This window comes from Piliocolobus tephrosceles, chromosome 3 (assembly GCF_002776525.5).
Source record: "Piliocolobus tephrosceles isolate RC106 chromosome 3, ASM277652v3, whole genome shotgun sequence".
Taxonomy (NCBI): Eukaryota; Metazoa; Chordata; class Mammalia; order Primates; family Cercopithecidae; genus Piliocolobus; species Piliocolobus tephrosceles.
Window position 1 is genome coordinate 104402622 of NC_045436.1, and position 26911 is coordinate 104429532.

Here is a 26911-nt window from a genome sequence, read left to right on the forward strand (position 1 = left end):
TACCATTTTTCCTCTTAGAATGCCGCCAGCTTTATATACCTCCTTTTCATTACTCTGTACCCCAAAATCAGTCTCACTTTGAGGTCTTTGCACAGCTCTGATCTCACTGACTGCAACCCTCTTTCCTTGTCTCTTTGGATTGTAACTTTTCCTCATTAGTCAGTGTCATCCTTTGGCAGCAGTGTCACTTCTTCAGAGAGAACTTTCCTGACAACCTTCTTCCCACCCCAGGCATTCTCTTTCAGCCACCCTGTTTTACTTTCTTCATGATACTATTTTTAAATAATTTTAAGTTTAAAATCAACTTATTTACCATTGGTCTTCTGTGCTAAAATGTCCTGTGTTTCAGGAGCACAGGAATCATATTGTTTTATTTACCTTTGTATTCAGTACTCTTCTAACATTGCCTGGCATATATACTAGGAAGCCAATAAATATTTGTGAGTGAATAAACCGAATAAACCTTATTTAAGAAGCAATGCTTGTTCATTTCAGATTAGCAAATATGACATAGTCTTTTTCTGTAGTACTGATTTTGGGTGGGTAAATTCAAGCCAGTTTTATTTATCTTGTGAGAAAATTTATTAGAGGAAATAAAGCAGTAAACATCAGGATTTGTGTAAAAAATTACTGGCATTTTCAACAGCATATTATTTACCCAGCATGAAGATTGGTTGAGTAATCGTATCTTACAGCTGTTCAAGAAATGAACTATTGCTTCTGTTTAGTTATCCTAATAACTCTTAGCAATAAAATACCTCATACTAATTCTTAGGAGCAAAATATACATTGATACACCCTGAGTAATAGGAATATTATAAATACCTCCATTAAAAAGCTATGTACTCAGCTGGAGCGTTGGCTCACATCTGTAATCCCAGCGCTTTGGGAGGCTGAGATGAGTGGATCACCTGAGGCCAGGAGGTTGAGACCAGTCTGGCCAACATGGTGAAACCCCATCTCTACTAAAAATACAAAAAAAATTAGCGGGAAGTGGTGGTGGGTGCCTGTAATCCCAGCTACTCAGGATGCTGAGGCAGGAGAATCACTTGAACCCAGGAGGCAGAGATTGCAGTGAGCCGAAACCGTGCCATTGCACCACTCCAGCCTGGGCAACAAGAGCAAAAACTCTGTCTCAACAACAACAATAACAAAAGGCTATGTACTCATCTCTGAGCACAGGTGGAATGACTGTTCAAACATGTGTCATTATTAGGCTTCTCAATTTTTATCAGTCTCCAGTTTGTTAAAGAATAGAGGTTTCTGGCCGGGCGCAGCGACTCGTGCCTGTATTCCCAGCACTCTGGGAGGCCATTGTGGGCAGATCACTTGAGCCCAGGAGTTCAAGACCAGCCTGTACAACATGGCAAAATTCCTATCTCTATAAAAAATAGAAAAATCAGCTGGGTGTGGTGGCGGGCACCTGTAATCATAGCTACTCAGAAGGCTGAGGTGGGAGGATCACCCTAGCTCAGGAGATTGAGCTAACAGTAAACCATGATTGCACCACTGCACTCCAGCCTGAATGACAGAGTAAGACCCTATCTCAAAAAAAAAAAAAAAGGCGGGGGAGGGTTATTTAACAGGTAGCATAGATTATTTAACAAGTAACACAGGTTAATTCTAAGCACACAACATTTATCAAAATCTCAGCAGAAAAAATGTGTCTGTTGAGGAAGTATTGAAAAGTACAGTTTATTTTTTGAGATTTTTTCAAATTACTCATTTGTCAAATTATTGAACAATAATTGGATAAAAGGATACCCTTGTAGGTGTTTGGATAAAAGGATACCCTTGTAGAATTGATTTATTGTTTTAGTGTTTTCAACTCAATTTGAGGGAGGTTATAAGAAACATGTGTAAGAAACACATTTTCTATTAGAAGGATATTACATTGTTTGTTATATCCTTTTATTGGGTATTTGGAAGGAATCATTTATATTATGCAGTAATCCCTCCTTACTCAGGGCTTTGCTTTTCATGGTTTCGCTCATCTGTGGTCTAAAAATATGAAGTGGAAAATTACAGAAACAAACAATTCACAAGTTTGAAATCTGACACCATTCAGCTCCATCCCTCCCGGGATGTGAATTATTCCTTTGTCCAGTGTATCCATGATGTATGGGCCACCTGCCCAATAGTCACTTAGTGGCAGCCTCAGTTATGAGACCTACTATTCTGGTATCAAGCTGCTTGTTTTCAAGCAGCTCTATTTTTCTTAATAATGGCTCCAAAGTGCAAAAGTTATGGGGATGGTAACTTGGGTATGCCAGAGAGAAGTCCTTCCTTTAAATGAAAAGGTGTAAGTTCTTGACTTAGTAAGGAAAGACCAAAAACTGTGTGCTGAGGTTTCTGAGATCTGTTATAAGAAGGAATCTTGTATTTGTGCAATTGCAAATAGTATATTGTTACAATTTTTTTACTTTGTTATTAATTACTGTTGCCAGGCTCTTACTGTGCCTAATTTATTACTTAAACTTTATCACAGGTATGTATTGTGGTAAAAAAAAATACAGTGTTTACAGGGTTTGGTACTATCCATGGTTTCAGGCATCCATTGGGGTCTTAGAACTTACTTCTCACAGATAAGGGGGACTAGTGTAATATGAGGAATACAAGTACTTCCTTAAATATGTATTTTTTTCATGCTAAGGACATTGCAAATGATGTGATTGATCAGGTTTTCTCTTCTGTGTCTTTGAGCCAAAATTTGTAACCTATACATGGAAAATATAGAGGTCTTTCTGGTCTTAGATTTTTATTTAGTTTTCTTTTCCAGTCCATCTCCCTAGCTGGGTCTTTTATTTGCTTGTTTGTTTTGTTTTCCTTCTTAATTTTAGTTTATGTTCTCATGTTCTCCTTCAGTGCTCCTTGAATATTCTCTAGAATTTGGTTGTGAGGGCAGTCAACATATAAATAAACAACCATATTTAGGGAACATTACTATAAAAGGCAGAGTGCTGGCTTGGGAGAATATGAAGATGAGTAAATTATGTTTTCTCCTTTTGTAGTGACGTTTCAATAGGTAATAATTATATAAAATACTGTGTAATGAGTGTTAAAAGGGAGAGATACTATAATAGACTTAGAATATAGAGAATTTCCTTTCAGCTATAAAGAATATTCTTTAAAATAATACCTCAGGATACATCTAGTTATATAACCATTAAAATACCATTTCTTTTCTTATGATGGTCTGTCCAGGTTTCATTTTCTCAAATTCTTTTTGCTGAACCCATACCCATTTATTTTTAAAAATTATTTATTGTGGACGGAATATAGTGGCTCACACCTGTAATCCCAGCACTTAGGGAGGCAGAGGCATGAGGATAGCTTGAGCCCAGGAATTTAAGACCTGTCTGGGCAGTATAGCAAGACCCAGTTCTCAAAAAAAAAAAAAGATAAATAAAATTAAAAATAAGACTTATTTATTCTAAAGCTCATTTATATTAAAATTTGTGTAAAAACAAGTTTATTTCATGACCCTCCTATTTATTTTCTTTTTTCTAGTTTTTTTGTGACAGTCTTGTTTTGTAAATTATTGTGATTAGAATGTAGAAATTCTGAGATATGAAATGAGTTTAGTGAATTCTGAAGTCAGCCTGGGATTTAGCAGTAGAGCTGCTTTTCACCATCCAATGTACCTGTACTCCATCAAAGATCCTTTATAACTTTTCTCTAAATTCTCAAATTAGGTTTCGTCAGAAAAATGTTGGCCGGACGCAGTGGCTCATGCCTGTGATCCCAGTACTTTGAGAGGCTGAGGCAGGCGGGTCACCAGAGGTCAGGAATTCAAGACTAGCCTGGCCAACATGGTGAAACCCGTCTCTACTAAAAATACAAAAATTAGCCGGACGTGCTGGCATTCGCCTATAGTCCCAGCTACTTGGGAGGCTGAGGCAGGAGAATTGCTTGAACCCAGGAGGCGGAGGTTGCAGTGAGCCAAAATCGTGCCACCGCACTTCAGCCTAGTCAACAGAGTGAGACTCCGTCTCAAAAAAAAAAAAAAAGAAACATGTTATAATTTCTAACGTTTTTAGTGAGATTGATTCAATTTTATCAATAATGTCTAAAATAAATAGATTTCATTTATTTAATCATTTCTTCAGCAAACTTATATGTAAAAGGAAATGTGACTAGATAGGTGATTTATTGAAAGTTGTGTTTCCAACATATTAAGATTCAAAGTAACTGTGTAGGTAGACTTTTGTGGACTTGATTTTCAAGTCATACCACACTTCAGAATTCACCAAATAAAAGAAAAATGTGTCAGTGCTTCGTTAACTATGTCTTTTCTTATCTACAGGTTTTTGGAAATGCTCCGCCAAATACAATGACAGAAAAATTTTCTGATCTTCTGCAGTTCACAACACAAGTCTCACGACTAATGGTGACAGAAATTCGAAGGAGAGCATCAAACAAATCCACAGGTATTTTTACAGTAGCCAGCAAAAACTTATTTGTTTGAATGAACAGACAGTTCTGTAAAAGTCCCATTAAAATTAAATGGAAAACAGACCTTGTTCTCAGCACGTTGAGTATTAAGTTCATTTACCCATTCCCTTTCCCTTTCTTAGAGTCACATTCTTTTCCTGGTTTCAGCATCTTTAACTCTCGAGTAGTTCTATTTAAGGCTACTCTGCCTGGACCACTACCACTTCCACCCTAACCCTTTAAAATACTCTCTGTTTCCCTTTGAACAAAATACAAATTCCTCAGCATGAAATTTAAGGCCAAGCTATCATCTGGTCTTTTTTTTTTTTTTAAGTGTACACTGCTTCTAGTGCTTGTTTTCTGTATTTCAACCAAATCCTGCTGTCTGTAGTCTTCAAACATGTTTATTCTCTTATTTTAATCATTTACTTAGAGTGCTTCACTGAGGAAGGAGAATCTTTTCCTCATTTCGGTATGTCTAAATGTCAGCATGATTAAGTCATGCTTCCTTGATGAAATGCTTTTTGATTTCTTTAGGCAAAGAAACATTTTTTCTCTTCTGAACTACTGTTTTTCTTCTCAACCTCCTGGGTGGTCATTGTGCATGTGTCTTGATCTTCCCCGTAGACCATAAGCTACTTAGGGTTCTCTGTCATCTGTAGTAGTTGCTCTCTAGGCCAGCTACACAGCTGCCATTTTAACATCACTATTCACATTGTCCTGGGATGTCTTTTCATTTCTTTTGGATGGATTCTGTTTCCTGAATCCCTTATTTTGGTAGTGCATCTTTTCCAGCAGCTTCATAAAAAAGGATACAGGGGAGTTATCAGGGTTTTGTTCTGCTTGTTGTTTTAGACATACCATGAGTTAAACATTTTTTGACTATTGCTGTAAAAAATGGGTTCTTTTCTCTTCTTTCACCTGACAACCTTTCAGCTGCCAGGACTTAGAACAAATTCCATTACATCATACAGCATGATTATTATAGGAAAGGAAACTTATTTAATACAAAACCAAGGGTCAATAAGAGAAAAGAAGACACATGTCTACCACTCTCATGATCTCACAGATACATGTGCTGGGGAAATGCGCTGAATACGCAGCTGTGGTTTACGTTTAAATGGAGAGACACTTTCCTCTCCTCCTCTCTGTCCCCCATTGTTCTCCATTCCCAAAGGACAAACTCAAGAGTAATCTTGTTAGTGAAGAGACATTGAAACTGCCTATGACTTAGGCCATTGAATACTTGTTAGATATTTTTAGGAGTTGTATGAGAATGCTAGCTATGTAATCCAGGAGGTCCTCTTAGCAGAGATTAGAAGCTACCAATTGCTTGGGAAAGTTGACCATGGGTTGAGATGGTCAGTGGTGAGTGTCTTAGCTCTGCCCTTCCAGGCAGCCCAGGATGAGCACTCAGGGTCATTTTGGAAAATCTTGCAGCTGCATTATTATCAGTCCTCTTTAAGTAAGTATCAGGTTCTATGTGGGAAATCATTTTGTCTCAGAATTTTAAAAATTTTCTTTTATAATTTAGGTTCTTACATTGTTACTGAGAAATCAAAAGCTACGTATATTCTTGATTTTTTTTTTCCTCTGTGACCTATTTTTTTTTTTTTCTAGAAGCTTTTAGGATCCTCTCTTTGTCCCTGCTTTTCTAAAATTTCATAATAACATGCCTTGTGGTAGACCTATTTTTATACATGTGCTGGGTACTCATTGGACTCTTTCAGTCTGGTTATTCATATCCTTTAATTTGGGTAAAGTTTCATGAATTGTTTAATAATATCCTCCCCTCTGTTTTCTCCTTCTAGTCAGATGACCCTTTTAGAATGTTCCTCTCATTTTCTTATCTTTCCTCTCATTTTCTCTTTGTTTTTTGATTACTCGCTGAGAGAACTCCTCAATTTTATCATCTATCTCTTCTGTAGAGGTTTTTTTTTTTCATTTGTGACTTATTTTTCTCATTTTAAAAAATATTTTTCATTTCAAAGTGTTCTTTCTTACTGGTTTCTGTTATTTTTGGGGTGTATTTTCTTCTCGTCTTTCTGAGGTTTCTTATTTTTTTCTTTCAGATTTTTGCCTCCCTAAATAATCTGTTTCTTTCAGGTTTAATAAAAAAAAGTTGTTTTTTTCCATCAATTTGTTTTTATCTTTGTCTTTTATGTTAGAGAATGTCCTTACATGTCTCACCCATGACCATCTACTCTTACATAAGAATGGAGCATTAAAAAGCTTTTTAATTGTGTGTGAATCTTGCAGCTGTGGGCTGCAACATAAGGTGATCTTGCTAGGCTATTTTTTCGGTGATCTTTTTCCTAAACTAAGCAGGTACTCAGAGAATTGTCCAGTCTCTGCTTGGAAGATATATGCCTGACTCAGCATTTTGGAAGCAAAGTAGGGGAAAGGTTTGGGGACCCTCAAGGTTTAGTATATAAGCTTTTATTTTACCTTTGTATGTCCAGATGGTGCCTGGTGCCCCCCAATCCACACTCCCTCTCTTATTCTTTTCAGTGAACAAACCAACCTCCGGTCTAGTGCCCACATAGTAGTGGGGACCTTGGGTCTAACTGCTCTTGAACATATTTTCCACCAGTGCTTCTCTGTGTAGTTCTTATTTCCTTCTGCTTCCAAAGGTGCCTTGTGCCACCAATTCCTGAGCCTCTCAGGGGTTCTTTGATAGTTTGGTTGCTTTTCCACTTTTCCTGAATTACTTCAAGATTCTAGGATTTGCTAATCAGTAACCATGAATCTCGCTGCTATTTTAATATCCAAAATTTCATTGCTTTCACTTATCCTGTTCTTGTTCTTAAAAGTTTATACCTTTTAAAAATCCTTTTGTGAGCATTTTAATGGATGTATTCATCCATTTTCATAGTCCTGTAAGGAAATACCCATGCTGATGAAATGAGGTATTCCCCATTCTTTCTTGAATGACATATTAGATTAGGAAAAAATTCCTAAAACTTATTTATACTTGCCTCTGTTACTATCTTTTTAAATATTTAATCTGCATATTTGTAGAAAGACATTTTGCTACCTTGGAGATTCCTTTTCCAAACTCCCTTTATGATTTTACATCCATAGGGCAATTTTTTAGATGTAATGAAGGATGTCTTAAATAGAGTAGAAGATATCTCATTGTTAATTACAGTAAAAATTACACAAGTATTTTTTTTTTAACTTTTAAGTTTAAAATAATCATAGACTCTTAGGAAGTTACAAAAATAGTACCTAGGATCATGTGCTCTTCATCCACTTTTCCTCATTGGTGGCAACTTATTACCTAGGAATGTTTTAAGATACATTTTTTTCATATTGTGTAATTTCACATAATTTTTAGTTTTAAACTTTTGAAATTCATTAACCTTTGAATCCTATGATATTCATTTTAGTGTGTGTTACTTCTCATGAAAAATCTTTCCTGAGTACCCTGTCTCAAATAGGTCTTCTATCCTCTGTCCCCACACCCATTAGTATCTATTCAGTCACATTATATGTTAACCTTCATAGCTTTGTTATCATCTGAAAGTATTTTCTTTATTTACTCATTTAATTTTATTGTCTGTTGTGTTCACCCCTGTATTACTAGCACCTAGAATAATGCTTGTCACATAATTAGGTGTTCAATAAACTTTTACTGATTTTGGACATAGGATTTCTCTGCCCTTTTTTTTTTTTTTTTTTTTTTTTAATGCTTTGAGAATCAGAGTAGAGTTAGAAGAGCCAGCCTTCCTGATTTTTAGGAGAGAAGAACGTAATTCTGGAGTGTCTCTTCAGTCAGCCTTACCCTGGCTATGGGAATCTTTGTTTTTTTTTCTTTCATTTTTCATTCAGAACATTGGAAGATTATTTTGGTCAGTGTTGTTATCAAAAATACATTCATGGAGACTTTTTGACCTCTTGGTTTTCTAGTAAAAAGTTCTAGATTTTTCAGGACCTAAGTATATCCTAAATCATCCAACTCTTACATATTTCATCTTTATTTTCTTATTTACTTATTTTTATTGTGGTTAAAATAACACTTAATATGGGGTCTACCCTCTTCACCAATTTTTAAGTGTACAGTATAGACTGTTAACTATACATACCATACTGTACAGCAGATCTCTAGAACTTTTTTTTAATCTTACATGATTGAAACTATACCCATTGGACAGCAGCTCCTCGTTTCCCCCTCCCCTCAGCCCCTAGCCATCAACCACCATTCTGCTTTCTCCTTCTATAAGTTCAACTACTTTAGATACCTCATACAACCTTTTATTTTATAGGCAGTTATCATTGAAAAGAATTTTGTCTTAATTTACATTCACATACTTTTTCTAAAAAAACAGGTGAAGTGAACCTTCTGTTATTCCTTTGAAGGCTGGTTATGTTCATTGTTCACCAGAACAAGATTTTTCTTCCAGTACCCCTCTGAATTTGCTATGGAAGACTTGTTATTTTGGGTGTTACCTAATCAGCACTCACTTTTTTATCAGATTACTTGAGATATGGGCTGTAGATATCTCAGTAGGAAACAAGCTTATTTGCAGTTCTGTTGTTTACATCTATCTGAAGTTAATGTAAATGGAAACCTTTTAGGGCATATCAAGTTGCAAAATGGATACATGGATGATTTGTTGTACATTTAGGTCAAGTCACAGTCTCCTTGTCTCCCTTAATTCTTTCTTGGTCCTTTGCCTCCTTGTGGCTTTTGCTGGAAGTAAGTAGTGACTCAGTTAATGTGACAAAAATATAATGTTGTAGCCAGATTGTATAGAGGGTGTATCTTAAGATTTTTCCCCATCTCTTCTAGTTAGTTCAGCCAGTTCTAATTCTGCTTAAGTTTAAGAGCACATGGTCAATTTATATCAGCAAAGCAGAAAATTCCTACCTGCATAAAGTAGTATCTTCAGTTTATTATTAATGTTTTTGCTACATGCTAGGTGCCACTGTTAAACCTAGTAGTGCAATCCCCAGTGGGCAGCAATCCAGCAGTGGAGAGGCTGGATGATGTTGACCCCAGTACTCTTGTGGTGGGGTTAGTGGAATTTAGTGAATCCCCACTTAGACAACCCAGCCTTTTTTTTTAAACAGAAAAACAGTGTGCCCTGCTGTCCCCCAAGGATTTCAAAGCCACAACACCTTCAGGTAATTTCATTCCCAAGATATGGTTATGTATTGTTAAATGAAAAGCATGGAAGCTGTAAATTCTAATATTGTTTTTCTGACTAACTTGTGGAAATTTTTTTTGGAGGGGGTAAGGGTGTTTAGGGCTTTGTGTCTTCATTAATGAAATAAGTATAATAATACCATTAATGTAACTCAACATCATCATGAAGCAAAAATTTGAAAATGGCATATGCTTTAAATGGACTTTGCAAAGGAAACCTTGTATTTCACTTATTATTAACATGTTTTGCATTCTGATTGTTTTGAATGCTAATTAAATTTGTTTTTTTTTCTCTCAGTGTAGGTTGAGAAATTGCATTTAAGATTGTCTGCATTCTTTACTTATTTAATCTAATCCTGGGCTTTACTAACTTCACTTCTGTGTTTTTCATTCTAACTATATGTGTTGAAATGCAGTGTGAAAGATAAAGCTTGAATCAAATGATTGACAACTCTAAAGATGGGTGACTATTAATATATTCTTTCATTAACTCTTGAAAACTTAAATCATCATTTATATTTGTATTTGTTAAATATTGAAATTAAAAGATCCAGTATGTTTCTTACTAGTAGTGGGCATTTTTTCCTCAAAGTTTTAAGAAACCATTTGATTTATGGAGGTTTTATTTAAAATGTCTTACTAGTATACATAATTTTTTTAAGATAGCACTAAATGCTATATACTTTTAAAATGAGCTACTCACCTCATTTAAAATAAAAAGTGAGGCCGGGCACAGCAGCTCACACCCAGGTACAGGTAATCCCAGTACTTTGGGAGGCCAAGACAGGAGGATCACTTGAATTCAGGAGTTTGAGACCAGCCTGGGCAGTATAGCGATACTCTGTCTCAACAAAGAAAATTTTTTTTAATTGGCCACACATGGTGGTGCATGCTGTTAGTCCCAGCTACATGGGGGACTGAGGCGGGAGGATTGCTTGAGTTGAGGAGGTTGAGGCTGCAGTAAGCCATGATCGTGCACTCCAGCCTGAACAATAGAGTGAGACCTTGTCTCAAAAAAATAAAAAATAATAGAATAAAAAGTGGGAGATGCCTTTGAAACATTCTGAATGACACATACTGAAATTGGCAGGTGAAAATAAAATAGTTCTTTTTTTTGCAGTGTTGCAGTTATACTATTCTTTACAAAATAGTAAAATGTATTTGTTATGTAAAGATAGTTTGTTTTGTCAATGGAGTTTGGAATCTCCCCGTATCATTCAACCTCAGCCCTATCCAGATCTCTTTCACTGACTAGCTATGTGATTGTAGGCAAATTTATCTTCTGCATTTCTCAACTTACACTATTATAAGAGATATATTAGTAGAAAATAACCCACAGGGTTCTTACAAAGATTAAATGAGTTAAACCCACAAATACTTAACACAATGCTTGATATATAGTTAAGACGCAATAAAAAGAAGCTATTTTAAAAATTTTACTGCTACAGTGTACCCTCAAATGAAAGTTTACAAAGATTAAACTTTGCCCAGCCCAGAATCATGTGTAAGTCTTGTATTCAGTTATCTAATAAAACACTTTTATTTTATGTTAAATTAAAGAAAAAATACATCTAAGATAACCTAAATCTTATTTTCTACTTTCTACTTCTTTATGAAGTGTGTTAAGTATACATTAGCTTTTTGTTTTGTTTTGTTGTTGAGATGGAGTCTCGCTCTGTCGCCCAGGCTGGAGTGCAGTAACGTGATCTTGGCTCACTGCACCCTCCGCCTCCAGGTTCAAGCAATCCTCCTGCCTCAGTCTCCCAGGTAGCTTGGTAGCTGGGACTACAGGCTCCCACCACCACACCTGGCTCATTTTTTGTATTTTTAGTAGAGACGGAGTTTCACTGTGTTAGTAGCCAAGATGTCCTAGATCTCCTGACCTCGGTGGCGTGAGCCACCGCACCCAGCCAAGTATACATCAGTTTTTACCCAGTTAGTTCCCATTGAACAAATTGAACTTACCTTCTGTTCTATTTTTTTTTTTGAGACAGAGTCTCACTATGTTGCCCAGGTTGGAGTGCAGTGGCATGATCTTGGCTCACTGCAGCCTCCGCCTCCTGGGTACAAGCGATTCTCCTGCCTCAGCCTCCCAAGTAGCTAGGATTAAGGCTCATGACACCACATCTGCCTAATTTTTCTATTTTTAGTAGAGATGGGGTTTCTCCATGTTGGCCAGGCTGGTCTCGAACTCCTGACCTCAGGTGATCCACCTGCCTTGGCCTCCCAGAGTGCTGGGATTACAGGTGTGAGCCACTGCATCCTGCCAAATTGGACTTCTTTTCTGACAGTTTTAAGTCCTATCATATATTACTATAAAAATTGACAAACCATGCTAATGAAATTAGGTATGTATTTAGAGACATCTCCATTTACTCTTCTCTCTAATAAGGAAAATAATCAACTAAATTTACTTTTGAAGATTCTTCCAAGTCTGCAGTTCTATAATTGGCTGTCGTATGTATTTCACTGTTTCTCTCTTCCTCCTGCCAGCTGCTCAAGTTATTCCTGTGTGTATTACTTAGGAAGCCTCTTAATTTTATTTCCCTTTCACCATTCTCCTTAGCCTTCCAGTCTCTCATACACATTACTACTAGATTAATAGTCTTAGTATAATCCTTTCATCATCTCCTTTTCTCAAGAAACTATATTTGCTCCCTCTTGCCCCAAAAAACAAATACAGCCAATAGCTTACCCTCCTTCATAATTAGGCACCTCTTATTTTTAAAAATCACTACTGTTGATATTAGACTCCACTTCTCAACAGTGTTCTTCTATAATGTTAAGAAAGTGTTATCACAGTTCTTTGTCTTGATCCATATGTATCAGGCTCATTCCTCTAGCCACTCTTGCTTTATTGCTGTGTTCTTATTCTCTCTGCATCTTTAATCACTCCCACTTCCTGGACAAACATGTACTTGTTTTCCAGGCAGGTTTAGCCCAAATTTCACCTCTTCTGTGACTTTCTGATCAGCTCCTGTCATAACTTTCCCAGAAATACATAGGTTGGCTTTTACATTTCTGTATTAATTATATAATGGTTTATGAATATCATTAAAACATTGCTATTTTTTAAGTTTTTCCATATGTAATAGTGCTGATATAATTATGTGCTTAGTAAATTTTCATTTTCTTGGTAGGTTTTAAAGAAGAATCTCTTTATATGTGACTTTCCCCGCACTTAATGACTTTCCCTTTGGTTTTATAGAGGCTGCAAGTCGCGCCATAGTTCAGTTCCTGGAGATCAATCAGAGTGAAGAAGCCAGTAGAGGCTGGATGCTTCTGACGACAATTAATTTGTTAGCTTCCTCTGGTCAGGTAAAGTTCTTAGTTTTCATGTTTGATAACTCAGCGTCTTTATTTTATGGCCTCTCTTGTGATTTTGTTATTAAATATATCATTATATCCAGATGAGATACTATGATAATCATTTGTATTCTTCTAACTCTCTTAAAACATTATTTCATGCTTCTCATAACATCTCTGCCAGGAGTTTGATGTTCTATGCATTTTACTCATAAGGAAATGCATGGCTTAGAGCAGTGCTTTCCATCTCGATATGTTGTAATACACATAGGAACATAACCATTTGTGGCTGGGCTCAGTGGCTCACACCTGTAATTGCAGCAGCACTTTGAGAGGCCAAGGTGGGAAGGTTGCTTGAGCCCAGAAGTTTGAGACCAGTCTGGGCAACATAGAGTGACCCCCATCTCTAAAAAAAAAAAAAAAAATTAGCTGAACCTGTACCTGAACCTGTACCTGTACTTGCAGTGGCAAGAGGATTGCTTGAGCCCTGGAGGTTGAGGCTGCAATGAGCCATAATCACAGCACTGTACTCCAGCCTGGGTGACAGAATGAGACCCTGTCTCTAAAAAAAAATTTTTGTAATGATACCATTTGTAGAGAGCATTCTGGGCAAACAGATGGACTATTTCTGACTGGTGGCAAGTAGCTCAGGAACTCTGGGTCTATCAGGCCCAGCCCAACACTTTTGTCACCCGTGTTAGGGAAACTCTGGCTCAGGAAAATTAAAATAAAATCACTGTTTATGTAAAGTCACTCAGCTAATAAAGAACAAATTACATGGAAAATAGTTTTAAATTTGTATGGGAAATAAGGAAACATTGATGTTTTTAGGATAATATATATTTTCTTCTCATTTGATTTATTCTGGAAATTACTTTTATTTCCTCTAAATCAACTGTCAGTATCTGTCATGAAATATGTTGCATGTGCTCATTAATGAGCTATTTGGATACCTGATTTTTTGGCCTTTGATGTTTTGGGAATGAAAGAGGTTTATTCAGCCTTCTAAAATCCAGAGTATAATTACCTACTAAAGTCAGTACCAATCTTGGAAATGTCTGTTGTCTAAGTTACAGTGGACTTTCAAACACCTCCCATCATTTAATAACGGACCTAGGTAACTGTAACATCATTGTACCAGGTGACTGGCCACAGCAGATATAGTGCATACGTCTTAGTAACCATATCCTGAAACCTGTCAGTAACCCAAAGTAATTATCTCTTAGAATTTTCTCCTTGGAATTATCTATTTTCTTTTTAATTTTTTGCTGTGTTTTTTCTTTCTTTCTTTTTTTTTTTTCTTTCTTTTTTTTGAGGTGGAGTCTTTCTCTGTCACCCAGGCTGGAGTGGAGTGCAATGGTGTGACCTCGGCTCACTGCAACCTCCGCCTCCCAGATTCAAGTGATTCTCTTGCCTCAGCCTCCTGAGTAGCTGAGAATACAAGCGGGTGCCGCCACACCCAGCTAATTTTTGTATTTTTAGTAGAGATGGGATTTCACTGTGTTGGCCAGGCTGATCTCGAACTCCTGACCTCAGTTGATCCACCTGTCTTGGCCTCTCAAAGTGCTGGGATTACATGCGTGAGCCACTGTGCCTGGCCCTTTTTTTTTTTTTTTTTTTTTTTTTTAAATCTCAGGGAATTAGTGTAACCAACCTGTCCTGGTGTTCCTGAGATTTTCCAGGTTTTAGGATAGAAAGGTCTGCATCTCAGGATACTACACAGTCTCAGGCAAATGGAGCAGGTTGGTTATTCTAAGTAATCTTCAAATGGTCCCGGAGTAGACCATTGTTTTCATGTATCTGACTCTACTGGATGAATAACAAAATCTCAATTCTGTTTGCTGTTGATGGTAGCTATAAATGTCTGTGTGTTACTATACCAAAATTTGGTTTAAAATAGCACATCTTTATTTGCTATTAAAACTTTATATAATTTAAATATTTACTATTGATATTTAATATAAGTAATATTAACTTCTAATACAATGTTCTACATTTATTCATATTTTCTATGAAAACTTAATCACTTAAAAATTATAAGTTTAGATGCCAAGTTATACTTTAAATCTATCTACAATAAGATGAAAATGAAATGTCATACATTTTCTCCTGGTAGCAGCGATATACAGAGATGACCAAAACATGGTCCCGACTCGATGCGTAGATGACAGAGATGAAGCAGGAAAAGATAATACCATCATATTTAATAATGGGGCATATATAGTGCTATTGAAAATAGAAATGTGAGAGTTAAACATTTTGAAGGGGAAGGTAGAAGGAAAGATGAGTTCAGTAAACTTTGAGACATAGCAGATGTTTAAACTGAACATTAAATGTATGGTAACATAAGTGTTAAGAAATAGTAAATCGTAGGTGAATAGAACAAAAGGTTTAGAGTATTTGAGACAAGAAACGGCAGGTTGGGTATGTAGAAAGGGGCCACATCTTCCAGGGATAGTCTTGAAGCTCTCTCTTCTTCATCACCCTGCTACTGCATTAGTTCTGGCCCCATCTCTTCTGTGGTTTGGGGAGTTAGTTTCCTAATTACCCTTTTCTTCTGGCTCTCTATATTTAATTTATGATCTGTATTACCACCAGTTAATTTTCTGAAATCTAGTTCTTTTACTTTTTGTTTGTAACACTTCACTGGGTCACGACTGCCAACAAAATAAAACGTGAGACTATTTTCATAGGTCATTGAGCATACACACTTTGTAGGCCACTTAGCCAGCTGTCTGACCTAAAGCAGGGTATGTAAGTGATGAACCTCAGTTGCTTCAGTTGTGAAATAAGCATCATTTTACAAATGAAGTGTCTCATGGGGTTGACTTAAGTAGTAGGTAAGATGATGTATGTAAAGTGCTTATTAGCCTTATGCCTCTTACATAGTAAACAGTAATTCAAGGTTAGCCATTATTATTGTGGCTCTTTAGGAGTCAGCATTTTTGGAATCGGTGGTTCTTCAAAAATACTGTACCATATGGCCTAACCACCTCCTATGTATCTTCCAGGTGATCTTTCCCTTTTTTTTTTTAATTCCTTATACTTTTTAATGCCTTTCCTGGCAGTATTGGTTAATCCCTTTTATATTAGCCTGTATGTACTACCATTGTTAGACTGAAATCTTAAGAGATTAAATCATAATTATTTAGGACTCTAATAATTCCAGTTGACTGTGGTCTTCTGAAGGACAGAGATGCGTCATCTTTGCATGCCCAGCTCCCAGCACACAGCCTGACATTCCCTGCACACTCAATAAATGTTTTATGAGAAAGTAAATAAACTAATCAACAGATTATGCCAGTCTGTTGATCTCTAGTGTGGTTAAACTTTTTGTTCCAAACTGTACCATGGAAAATTTTGATAAATATATGATACTTAACAATGTTGAAATATGTACCGTAAGAAGGTCTAGAGGAGTTTCTCCTCTGGATATCTTTGAAACTAATACGGAGATGTATTGGTGTCAGTGATGGCTTTATCACTCAAGTGTCTTTCCAGCCTCAAAAATCTACAATAAGAATAAAGATAAAAATAATAGAAGAGCAACAATGAATATACAATTTAGTGCTTAATGTATCTTTGTGTTTATTATCTTACATAACTCTCATGTTAACCCTGAGAAGGATGTATCATTCTATCTATTTTTATAAGAAAGGAAAGTGAATCTCAGGAGAATTAAGTAGTTTGCTGAAGTTCATAGTTATTAAGTGTCTGTTTTTCTGAATTGTAAAGCTTATGCTTCCTGAAACATGCTGCTTTTTAATAAATAAATATTACCTTTAATTGCTAATTTACTATGTAACAAACTCAATCTCACTATTTGATTAAAGCAAAATTGTTCAAATGCAAAGTTGTATATTTCTTCACTTGGAGTCATTTTTAAAAATATGTAATTTTCGGGTTAACATTTATGAATTATTTGGCTGTACCAGTTATAGTTGTGTCTGTCTATCTATTCACTTATTTATTGGTTTGTTTTCCAGAAAACTGTGGACTGCATGACAACAATGTCAGTGCCTTCCACCCTGGTTAAATGTTTATATCTGTTTTTTGACCTTCCACATGTGCCTGAGGCAGTTGGAGGTGCACAGAATGAGCTACCTCTAGCAGAACGTCGAGGACTACTCCAGAAAGTTTTTGTACAGGTATGAAAGGTGCTATTTGCCTGGATGTCCACCCTATTTAAAGGGAAGTGGGTGTACTTCCTAAATAGATGTTCTACATATTCCATTTACTAACTCATATTTCATTTTATTTATGATATTATGACTTTATCTCATATAATTGTCACATTTTTTGAATCTGCAGAAATAATATTGAAATATTCTTTTCAGGAACATTTGAGTGAGGCATTAGCAAGTTTATTTCTCTGAACAGATCCAGCCATTGAGATTACATTTGATATATCGGCATGTCTCGAAAATGAACTAAGCAAGGAAAACTCTTGAAAATGATATAAATATTTGGATAATATTTCTTATAATGTCTGGAAATTCTGTCTAGTTGCTGTTTGTATACAGGAAGTTCCTAGCCTATAAATATTTCACTTGTAAAGGCAGTGTACTTTGGTGGTGGCTGCCTCCTCCTCTGCCCTACCTGTAAAGCTCTTCTTTCCCACTATTAGCACTGTTCTTTTAATAGCATTGTGCGTTAACAAACATGTGATAGACTTTTATTAGCTAGCCCAGGAATATAGTCATCATGTATGATATCCTTTCTTGGGAGAAAATTGTCAAAACAAGCAACGTACAAGCATAGAGTATATAATCTGTCCATTGGTCTAATACAGTGTTAAAAAAACAACATTTGATGCAAAAAGACAAATATTGCATGATTCCACTCATATGATGTATCTAAAGTAGTCATACAGGTAGAACAGAAAGTAAAATACTGGTGGCTAGCTACTAAGGCAAAGAAGAAAAGGGAATTATTTTTCGATAGGAATAGAGTTTCAGTTTTGCAAGATGAAGAAGTTCTGTTGCACAGCAGTGTACATATAGTTAATACTACTGTACCAGTACCACACACTTAAAACAGTTAAGATGGTAAATTTTACATGTTTTTAACCCAATCAACAGTTAAAAACAGCAACATGTTTAGATCTAGTTCTCTAAAGCTAAGTCATCTAAGATGCAGATTTCGCACCTGTAAAATGAAAATGATATCTACCTAAAAGTTTTTTTGCGGCTTAAATGACATAATATGTAAAGGTACAGTTTTCAGCTTAGCACATAGTAGATAGGAAGGAGAAGTAACTGTGATTACTGCCGCTGCCACCATCATCACCATTGAGAGCAGGAAGGGAATAAAGAGAACAGTGGATTGGGGTAGAAAATATAGAGCTGTGTGGAATAATGGTTGCAGGCTTACCTCTTGTCACTAGGCTCTTTACTGTAAGGATGACTCTGTTTTGTAGAGCTGCTAGTGATGAAAGGACAGAGGAGAGTGAGACCAAGACAGTTTTAGAAAGTGAAAGAATAGGATTATCAAGTAAAATACTAAATCAATGTATTTATTGAACACTTGATCTGTTAGATACTTTTGTGCTTGTGGTTAACATTTCTCATCTCACATCTCAATTTGCAGGATAACCCCACGACTTCAAAGCTTTTGTTTTTCCCCAAAATGATTACATAAGCAAATGGCAGAGATAGGATTAGAACTCAGATCTATCTGACTCCTGAATTAGATTGGCTGAGAAAAGCAATGGGAATAAATGAAGGAGTAAATCGCATAGGAATTATAGCTGCTTGAAGATATTGCCGATGAATGTAGTGGGTTGATCTTTGCTGATTAGAATAGCGGCCTCATTTCAGTAAACCCCTTTTAAAGAACTAATGCCTTAAGTAATAAATGGAATCTCCATTTTATGCTTTTAATACCTAAGTAAGCATAGCAAAGTTTTTTTAAAAAATTATTTCTACTTGAAAACCAGGTGCTGACTTTCAGTCATGTGGGAGTCACTTTAGCATACTGAAGTCATTGAATATTAAGGCCAAAAGGGACTCAAAAGATAATTTAAATCAAACTCCTCATTTACAGTTGTGGAAACTAATATTCTGGTTTATGATCCACAGAAGATGAGTTACAGTAATAAAAACCTAGCTCTACCAACTCGTAGTTCACTGCTCCTTTTAGTGTATCACTTCCTTTGTTTTAGTTCCTCATCGCAGGCTAATGTTTTCATCATTGTGTCTAGGAAACCAATTGAGACAAGCTTATTAAATGTTTTAAATAGATGAAATCCCTACGTTTGTATTATGTGACAGATAGTTTCCTGGGACTTTAGCATTTGGTAATGCTTCATGCAGGCATTCAGTTTTTTTTGTTGTTGTTGATGTGGCCAATTATTGGTCCGCCACACTTGATTGGACTTTTGTAACAGAGTTCTTACAAATATAAGTGGTTAGTGTAGAGGCAGAAGAGGAATGAGAAAATTTTTCTGGAGACAATCTCACTCTGTTTCCCAGGCTGGAGTGAAGTGGTACAATCTTGGCTCACTGCAACCTCCGCCTCTTTGATTCAAGCGATTTTCGTGCCTCAACCACCCAAGTAGCTGGGATTACAAGCTGTGCCACCAAGCCTGGCTAGTTTTTTGTTGTTGTTGTTTTTAGTAGAGATGAGGTTGCACCATGTTGGCCGGGTTGTTCTCGAACTCCTGGGCTCAAGTGATCCTCCCGCTTCAGCCTCCCAAAGTGCTGGGATTATAGGCATGAGCCACCATGCCCAGCTAGGAATGATAAATTGACTTTACAGTTTTCTGTTCTGTAAAATGAAAGGATCGTACTAGATTATTTATAAGAATACTGCCTATAAAGATGAACCAATTATCTTAGAAGTCAACAAATTCAAGAAATCCTTGCATCCAGCTTGAGAACAGTGATTTGATTTGTAAAAAATTATTTTATTATTTGTGGGTTTGTTTTCTATGTACCTAATTGGAAAACTGGCATTTGTCTCGCTGATCATATAAGGCAGTGTCAGAACCAACAACAACTATAATCAGTAATACACCCCTCTGAGAATATACTTTTTTGTTGCATTTAACTGTCTGTATTCACATATGATAAAAGATGATGACATCTTACACATATTAATGGACATTTGGTATCCAGCAGTTTCTCCAGACATTTGGTGGGAAGGGTACCTATATTTACTGGTTTTACAATTTTTTTTTTTTTTTTATGATTTTTTTTTTTTTTTTTTTCTTTTTTTTTTTCTTTTTTTTTTTTTTTTGAGACGAAGTCTCACTCTGTCGCCCGGGCTGGAGTGCAGTGGCCAGATCTCAGCTCACTGCAAGCTCCACCTCCCGGGTTTAGGCCATTCTCCTGCCTCAGCCTCCGGAGTAGCTGGGGACTACAGGCGCCCGCCACCTCGCCCGGCTAGTTTTTTGTATTTTTTAGTAGAGACGGGGTTTCACTGTGTTAGCCAGGATGGTCTCGATCTCCTGACCTCGTGATCCGCCCGTCTCGGCCTCCCAAAGTGCTGGGATTACAGGCTTGAGCCACCGCGCCTGGCCAGTTTTTATGAATTCTTAAACCTTTTTCCCTTTCTGATACTTGGCAGCTATGAATTAAAAAGCTTTTATATCTAAGCAAGTTTTTGCCTTTGAAGAAATTAGAGAAAGGAAGGCCTAGTTTTCTCAGATAAAATGTGATATTTCAAATACTTCTATTGAGCTTTTCTTTTCTTCTTTTTTGAGAAAAGGTCTCACTCTGTCATCTAGACTGAAGTGCAGTGGCACGATCATAGCTCACTGCAGCCTCGACCTCCTGGGCTCGGGTGATCCTCTTACTTCAGCCTCCTGAGTAACTTGCCACCATGCCTAGCTAATTTTTTGTAGAGATGGAGTTTTACCGTGTTGCCCAGACTGGTCTGAAACTCCTGGACTCAAGCAATCTGCCCACCTTGAGCCTCCCAAAGTTCTAGGATTACAGGCGTGAGCCACCACACCTGGCTGCGATTTTCCACTGATGCTGAATTATCAAAATTTCATGAAGTGCTCTTTTTCAAGATAATAAAACGATGTCATAAATTATAGTAATTTCATTCATATTGTATATTTCAAAAAATATTTAGATGAGAAAATTTAGCAAAGAGAAAAGTTAACTTTTCCTAACCTGAACTGGTATTAGAAGGAAGAGCCCACTGAGGGCAGAAACCATTGCTGAATTCCCAAGTTTCAGGCTCTTAATGCTGTGTGCCCTTGTGTAGTGTGTATTCTGCAAATCACAGTTAAAGAATACGTTCTCATTCCAGTACTTAAGAAGTCTTGAGTCTTCTTTGAAAGCCAGACTTTAGGTTTTTGGCAACTAGATTTAAAATACTTTGAAATGAAGATTATTTATATTATTCTAATATCCCCTGTTACTTGTATAGAAAATTGAAACAATTTCAAAATATCTTTGCTTTTAAAGATCTATTTTTACTTCCTTTTTTTTTGCTAAAACTGTCCCTTTTAGAGAAGAAAATTACATTTTGCCTGTGGCAAACTAAAAATTAAAGAACTAAGTTAGAAAAATAAAATATTGACTTGGAAAGGCAATACTGTTTTATCTTGTTTCAAGCCAAGGTATGCAAAAATATTAGGGTGAAGAGAGGATAGTAAATTTTTTTTTCAAAATAAGCTGATGTAAGTAGGACTAGTTTACTGTCATAACATAATCAGCCATTTATGTACTTACATACAGTCTTATGGTTTTTTAACTTTCATTATTAATTTTAATTGACAACGCACATATTTATAGGTCATAGTGTAATAATTTTTATGTATACAATGTGTAATGATCAAATCAAGGGTAACTAGTGTATATATATCCATCACCTCAAACATTTATTACTTCTTTGCATTGGGAACATTCAAAATTCATTCTAATAGCTATTTAAAAATATACAATAAATTTTTTTAAATAATATTCACCCTATAGTGCTATAGAACACTAGAACTTACTCCTGACTGTACTTCAGTATCCCTTAACTAGCCTTTAGTTCGCCCCACTGGCTTTCCCTTATCCACCCTTTGTAACCAAAATTCTACTCTTTACTTTTATGAGATCAACTTTTTAAGCTACTACACGTGAATGAACGCATTCAATATTCATCTTTCTGTGCCTGGATTATTTTCCTTAACATAATGTCCTCCAAGCTTATCCATATTGCCTTGAATGACAAAATTTCATTCTTTTTTATGGCTGAATAGTTTTAGATTGTATATATATTCCATGTTTTCTTTATCCGTTCATCTGTTGGACACTTAGGTTGATTCTAAATTTTGGCTATTGGGAATAGTGCTGCAGTAAACGTGGATGTGCAGCTGTCTCTTTGACATACCGATTTCATTTCCTTTGGATATATACCCCCAGTAGTGGGATTGCTAGATCATATGGTAGTTCTATTTTTACTTTTCTGAGGATCCTCCATACTGTTTTTCATAATGGCTGTACTAATTTATATTCTCACTAACAGTATATAGGAGTTCCCCTTTCTCTACATCCTTACCAGCATCTGTTCATTTTTATCTTTGATAATAGCCATTCTAACTGGCTTGAGGTGATACCTTATTGTGGTTTTAATTTTCATTTCCCTGATGATTAGTGATGTTGAGCATTTTTTCATATACCTGTTGTCCATTTCTATGTCTTCTTTTGAGAGAAGTCCATTCAGCTCATTTGCCCATTTTTAAATCAGATTATTTGATTTTTGCTTACACACTCTTGTTTTGTTTTATTTTTTAGATCTTAGTGAAACTGTGCAGTTTTGTTTCCCCTGCGGAGGAGCTGGCTCAGAAAGATGATCTCCAGCTTCTATTCAGTGCAATAACCTCTTGGTGCCCTCCCTATAACCTGCCTTGGAGAAAGAGTGCTGGAGAAGTCCTCATGACCATATCTCGTCATGGTCTTAGTGTCAATGTAGTGAAGTATATTCATGGTGAATATCTCTTTATATATTTAAGTGTTCTAAATTTCTTCCACTTTTCTTCATTTAATAATAGATGTATCTTTATCTTTCAGTATTCTATACCTTGTTCTTTAAAATAAAAAATAAATTTGCCAAGAGAAAAGAAAATTTTTTTTCATCTGTGGGGGCATTTCAAATGTAAAACATTCTCCTCGTAAGTTCTGAACAACAGATTTTTTTTTGTTTTTTTTGTTTTTTTGTTTTTTGAGATGGAGTCTCTCTCTGTTGCCCAGGCTGGAATGCAGTAGTGCAATCTCGGCTCACTGCAGCCTCTACCTCCTGGGTTCAAGCAATTCTCTGCCCTAGCCTCCCGAGTAGCTGGGATTACAGGTGCACACCACCATGCCTGGCTGATTTTTGTATTTTTAGTAGAGACAGGTTTCACCATCTTGGCCAGGCTGGTCTTGAACTCCTGACCTCATGATCTACCCTCCTCGGCTTCCCAAAGTGCTGGGATTACAGGTGTCAGCCGCTACACCTGGCCAACAATGGATATTTCTAAAAGTTAAAAAAAATTTCATTGTTGTGTAAATTCAATCATAATGTAATGAAAGTTCTGTGTCACAGCCTATTCTTCTCTCTTTTACTGAATAAAAAAGAATTTTTTATGATATCCTGTAACCAGTCTTTCTGAAGATATTGCATAAGTTGCTAGGTAATAATCTGTCTTATGCAACATAGATGGAATTAGGTGGATTCTTTATCAGCAATAAGAAGACACTGTCGGTTTAAAGTATATGTAATATTCAACTGTCTTTTAAAATGTCTGTATAGGAGACAGTTGCCTTACCATCTCAAGCAGTCTGCTTATTTGATATATACGCAGATGCTCCTTGATTTACGATGGGGTTATGTCCCAATAAACCCATCATAATTTGAAAATAGTGTAAGTCAAAAACTCATTTAATATACTTAACCTACCGAACATCATAACAGCCTAGCCTACCCTGAAAGTAACTAGAACACTTATTAGCCTATAGTTGAGTAAGATCATCTAACACAAAATCAACTTTATAATAAAGTATTAAATATCTCGTAATTTACTGAATACTATTCTGAAAGTGGAAAACAATGCTTATATGGGTACATAAAGTACAGGTTTTTTTCACACCATCATAAAGTAGAAAAATCTTAACTCAAATCATCAAGTTGAGAACTACCTGATATTATTGTCCTGAAACTCTTTCAAAATAATACACCAATTCGTTCACGTACATTTACTAAATGATATATGTGAAAGCTAGCACCTGATATATGAGTCAGTTATTAAATGCATATTTCCTCCCATTCCTCTGTTAAATCTTAGCTTTTGTTATGTAACAGTAAGTTTCTTTATACAAATACATATTACCAAAGATAAGAAAGTGAAAGTCTTCCTTGAAATGCTACAAATCCTGAATCAGGCATAAGATATAACTGTGTTTTAAACTAGTAATATACAAATAAAATTTTAAAAATTTTATTTCCTAAAGTATTTCTGTATCTCATTTGTCTATAGTCTCTCTAATTTACTTTTTTGTTTTATTTTATTTTATTTTATTTTTTTGAGACAGTCTTGCCCTGTCACGCAGGCTGGAGTGCAGTGCAGTGGCATGATCTCGGCTCACTGCAATCTCTGCCTCCCAGGTTCAAGTGATTCTCCTACCTCAGCCTCCCGAGTAGCTGGGACTACAGGCACGTGCAACTACACCCATCTAATTTTTGTATTTTTAGTAGAGACGAGGTTTCACCATGTTAGCCAGGCTGTATATTCTCCCTAACTTAAAGTTTTAACTAATTACTAGATTTTTCTTCTTAAACTTAGAAGATAGTTTTTGCTTTTTTCATCTTGTTACTATATCAATATAAAATATCAAAAATATGATTTGGCAGTGGCCATTTGTTTAATAAAACATCAAAATATGTGAAAAAATTACATGTACATACATGTCAAGTATTTTTCAGCACGTTTCTGTATTATCCTTTGTTTACTACCTAGAGGCAGTGCTTTCCCAATGCATATGACTCTTACATTGACTTTTAGAATGTTACATTTATCTCATGGTATTTTACAGATATGTTAAAATGTAATGTTTCATTAAACAACAGTTAACAATTAAAAAATTTTTAAGCAATTGTCAGGAATAATGCATATTTATTTAATTATCTATTCTTACAGAGAAAGAGTGTTTATCTACATGTGTTCAGAATATGCAGCAATCAGATGACCTGTCTCCCCTAGAAATTGTTGAAATGTTTGCTGGGCTTTCTTGTTTCCTCAAAGATTCCAGTGATGTTTCCCAAACACTTCTGGATGATTTTCGGATATGGCAAGGATATAATTTTCTTTGTGATCTCTTGCTTAGGTAAGACTGCGCAATTTAAGAATATGTTTTAAATGTCTACTCAGTCTTTTTTATCAAAGAAAACAATGTGATTTGGTGTTATAGGAAAAGCAGGTTAATGAAACACTTATTTAATGTATACCTGGCTTTACTCCCTGCTTTTCCTGGTGCAATCACAGCTCACTGTAGCTTCATATTCCTGGGCTCAAATGGTCCTCCCACCTCATCCTCCCAAGTAGCTAGGACTACAGGCATGTACCACCACACCCAGCTAATTTTTAAACATTTTTTATAGAGGCAGGATCTTGCTATGTTGCCCAGGCTGATCTCAAACTCTTGGCCTCAAGCGATCCTTCGGCCTCCCAAAGTTCTGAGATTACAGTCATGAGCCACCACACCTGGCCTACTCCCTTCTTTTTATTCCTGTTCTGCCAACAGAGTGGAAACCTGAATTTAGAGTTAAATTGCCAAATTCAGGCCACAAACATGGTAAAGTCAGAGGTTAGATATGAAGCATAAATCTGCTCTTTAGTAGCTGAAGGTGAAGAATTTAGATGAATTATTATCTTCTTAAAGTATAAACTCTTAAATATATTTTTGGCTCTTTATTTTATAGTACTTCTAGACTTTTTATTAATGTACTTAATAACAAGAATAATTATGTAGATGAAATGAAACCTTATGATTGTGTATATGAAAAAAATTAATGATTTCAAAATGTGTTACCCCCTTTTCCATTACAAATGATTAATGCACATACTTAGAAAGTGGCTGGTAGGCCGGGCGCGGTGGCTCAAGCCTGTAATCCCAGCACTTTGGGAGGCCGAGACGGGCGGATCACGAGGTCAGGAGATCGAGACCATCCTGGCTAACACGGTGAAACCCCATCTCTACTAAAAATACAAAAACTAGCCGGGCGAGGTGGCGGGCGCCTGTAGTCCCAGCTACTCGGGAGGCTGAGGCAGGAGAATGGCGTAAAACCGGGAGGCGGAGCTTGCAGTGAGCTGAGATCCGGCCACTGCACTCCAGTCCGGGCGACAGAGAGAGACTCCGCCTCAAAAAAAAAAAAAAAAAAAAAAGAAAGTGGCTGGTTACAGATTTTAAGAAGAAGATACTCATCATTTTTCAGCAGCTATTCTTGGGCCATTAATTATTTTTAAATCATTTGATCTATTGTAAGACACCACTGTTTCGTAAACTTACTTGTCTCTCTCCTTCCCTCCCTCCCTCCCTCTAGGGTCTCATTATGTTCCGAGGTTGGAGTGCAGTGGCATAATCATAGCTCACTATAATTTTGAACACAAGAGATCCTAATATCTCAATTTCCTAAGTAGCTACACCCAGCTATATTTTGTTTTATTTATTTTATTTTTTTGTAGAGCCTATGTTGCCCAGGCTGGTGCCAAACTCCTAGCCTCAAGCAGTCCTCCTGCCTTAGCCTCCCAAAGCACCAAGATTATAGGTGTAAGCCACCATGCCTGGCCAGAACTTGTTATTTGTAACATCAATTTAACCTAGTTGCTGCTAGTTGATAGTAGATAACCCCTAAGAATATCATTTTGCATATATATGCAAATTTATAAATACATATGGAAGTTGATTAAATAACCACTTCACATTGCTAGAGGGGTATTAATTGATTCATCCTTTGAAAGTGTAGGTTGGCAAGATACTAAGAGCCTTAAAAATGTTGGTAATCTGATACAATAATTTCATTTGTTTATTGATCCTAAAG

The 26911-nt window shown here is 36.2% G+C and overlaps 1 protein-coding gene across 5 annotated transcripts in view; it reads left to right on the forward strand.

Moving 5' to 3' along the window:
• The window catches only part of WDFY3 (WD repeat and FYVE domain containing 3), a 315830-nt gene that overhangs the window by 130100 nt on the left and 158819 nt on the right, over positions 1–26911 (forward strand). For 4 of the 5 annotated variants that reach the window (XM_023222515.2, XM_023222514.2, XM_023222517.2 and 1 more), the window contains 6 exons: positions 4307–4430; positions 9511–9564; positions 12795–12904; positions 16879–17040; positions 22630–22822; positions 25011–25197. In XM_023222515.2, coding sequence (XP_023078283.1) covers positions 4307–4430; positions 9511–9564; positions 12795–12904; positions 16879–17040; positions 22630–22822; positions 25011–25197 — 830 coding nt within the window. The remainder of the gene's footprint in view (positions 1–4306; positions 4431–9510; positions 9565–12794; positions 12905–16878; positions 17041–22629; positions 22823–25010; positions 25198–26911) is intronic. The other variant, XM_023222518.2, reaches the window with a different exon arrangement.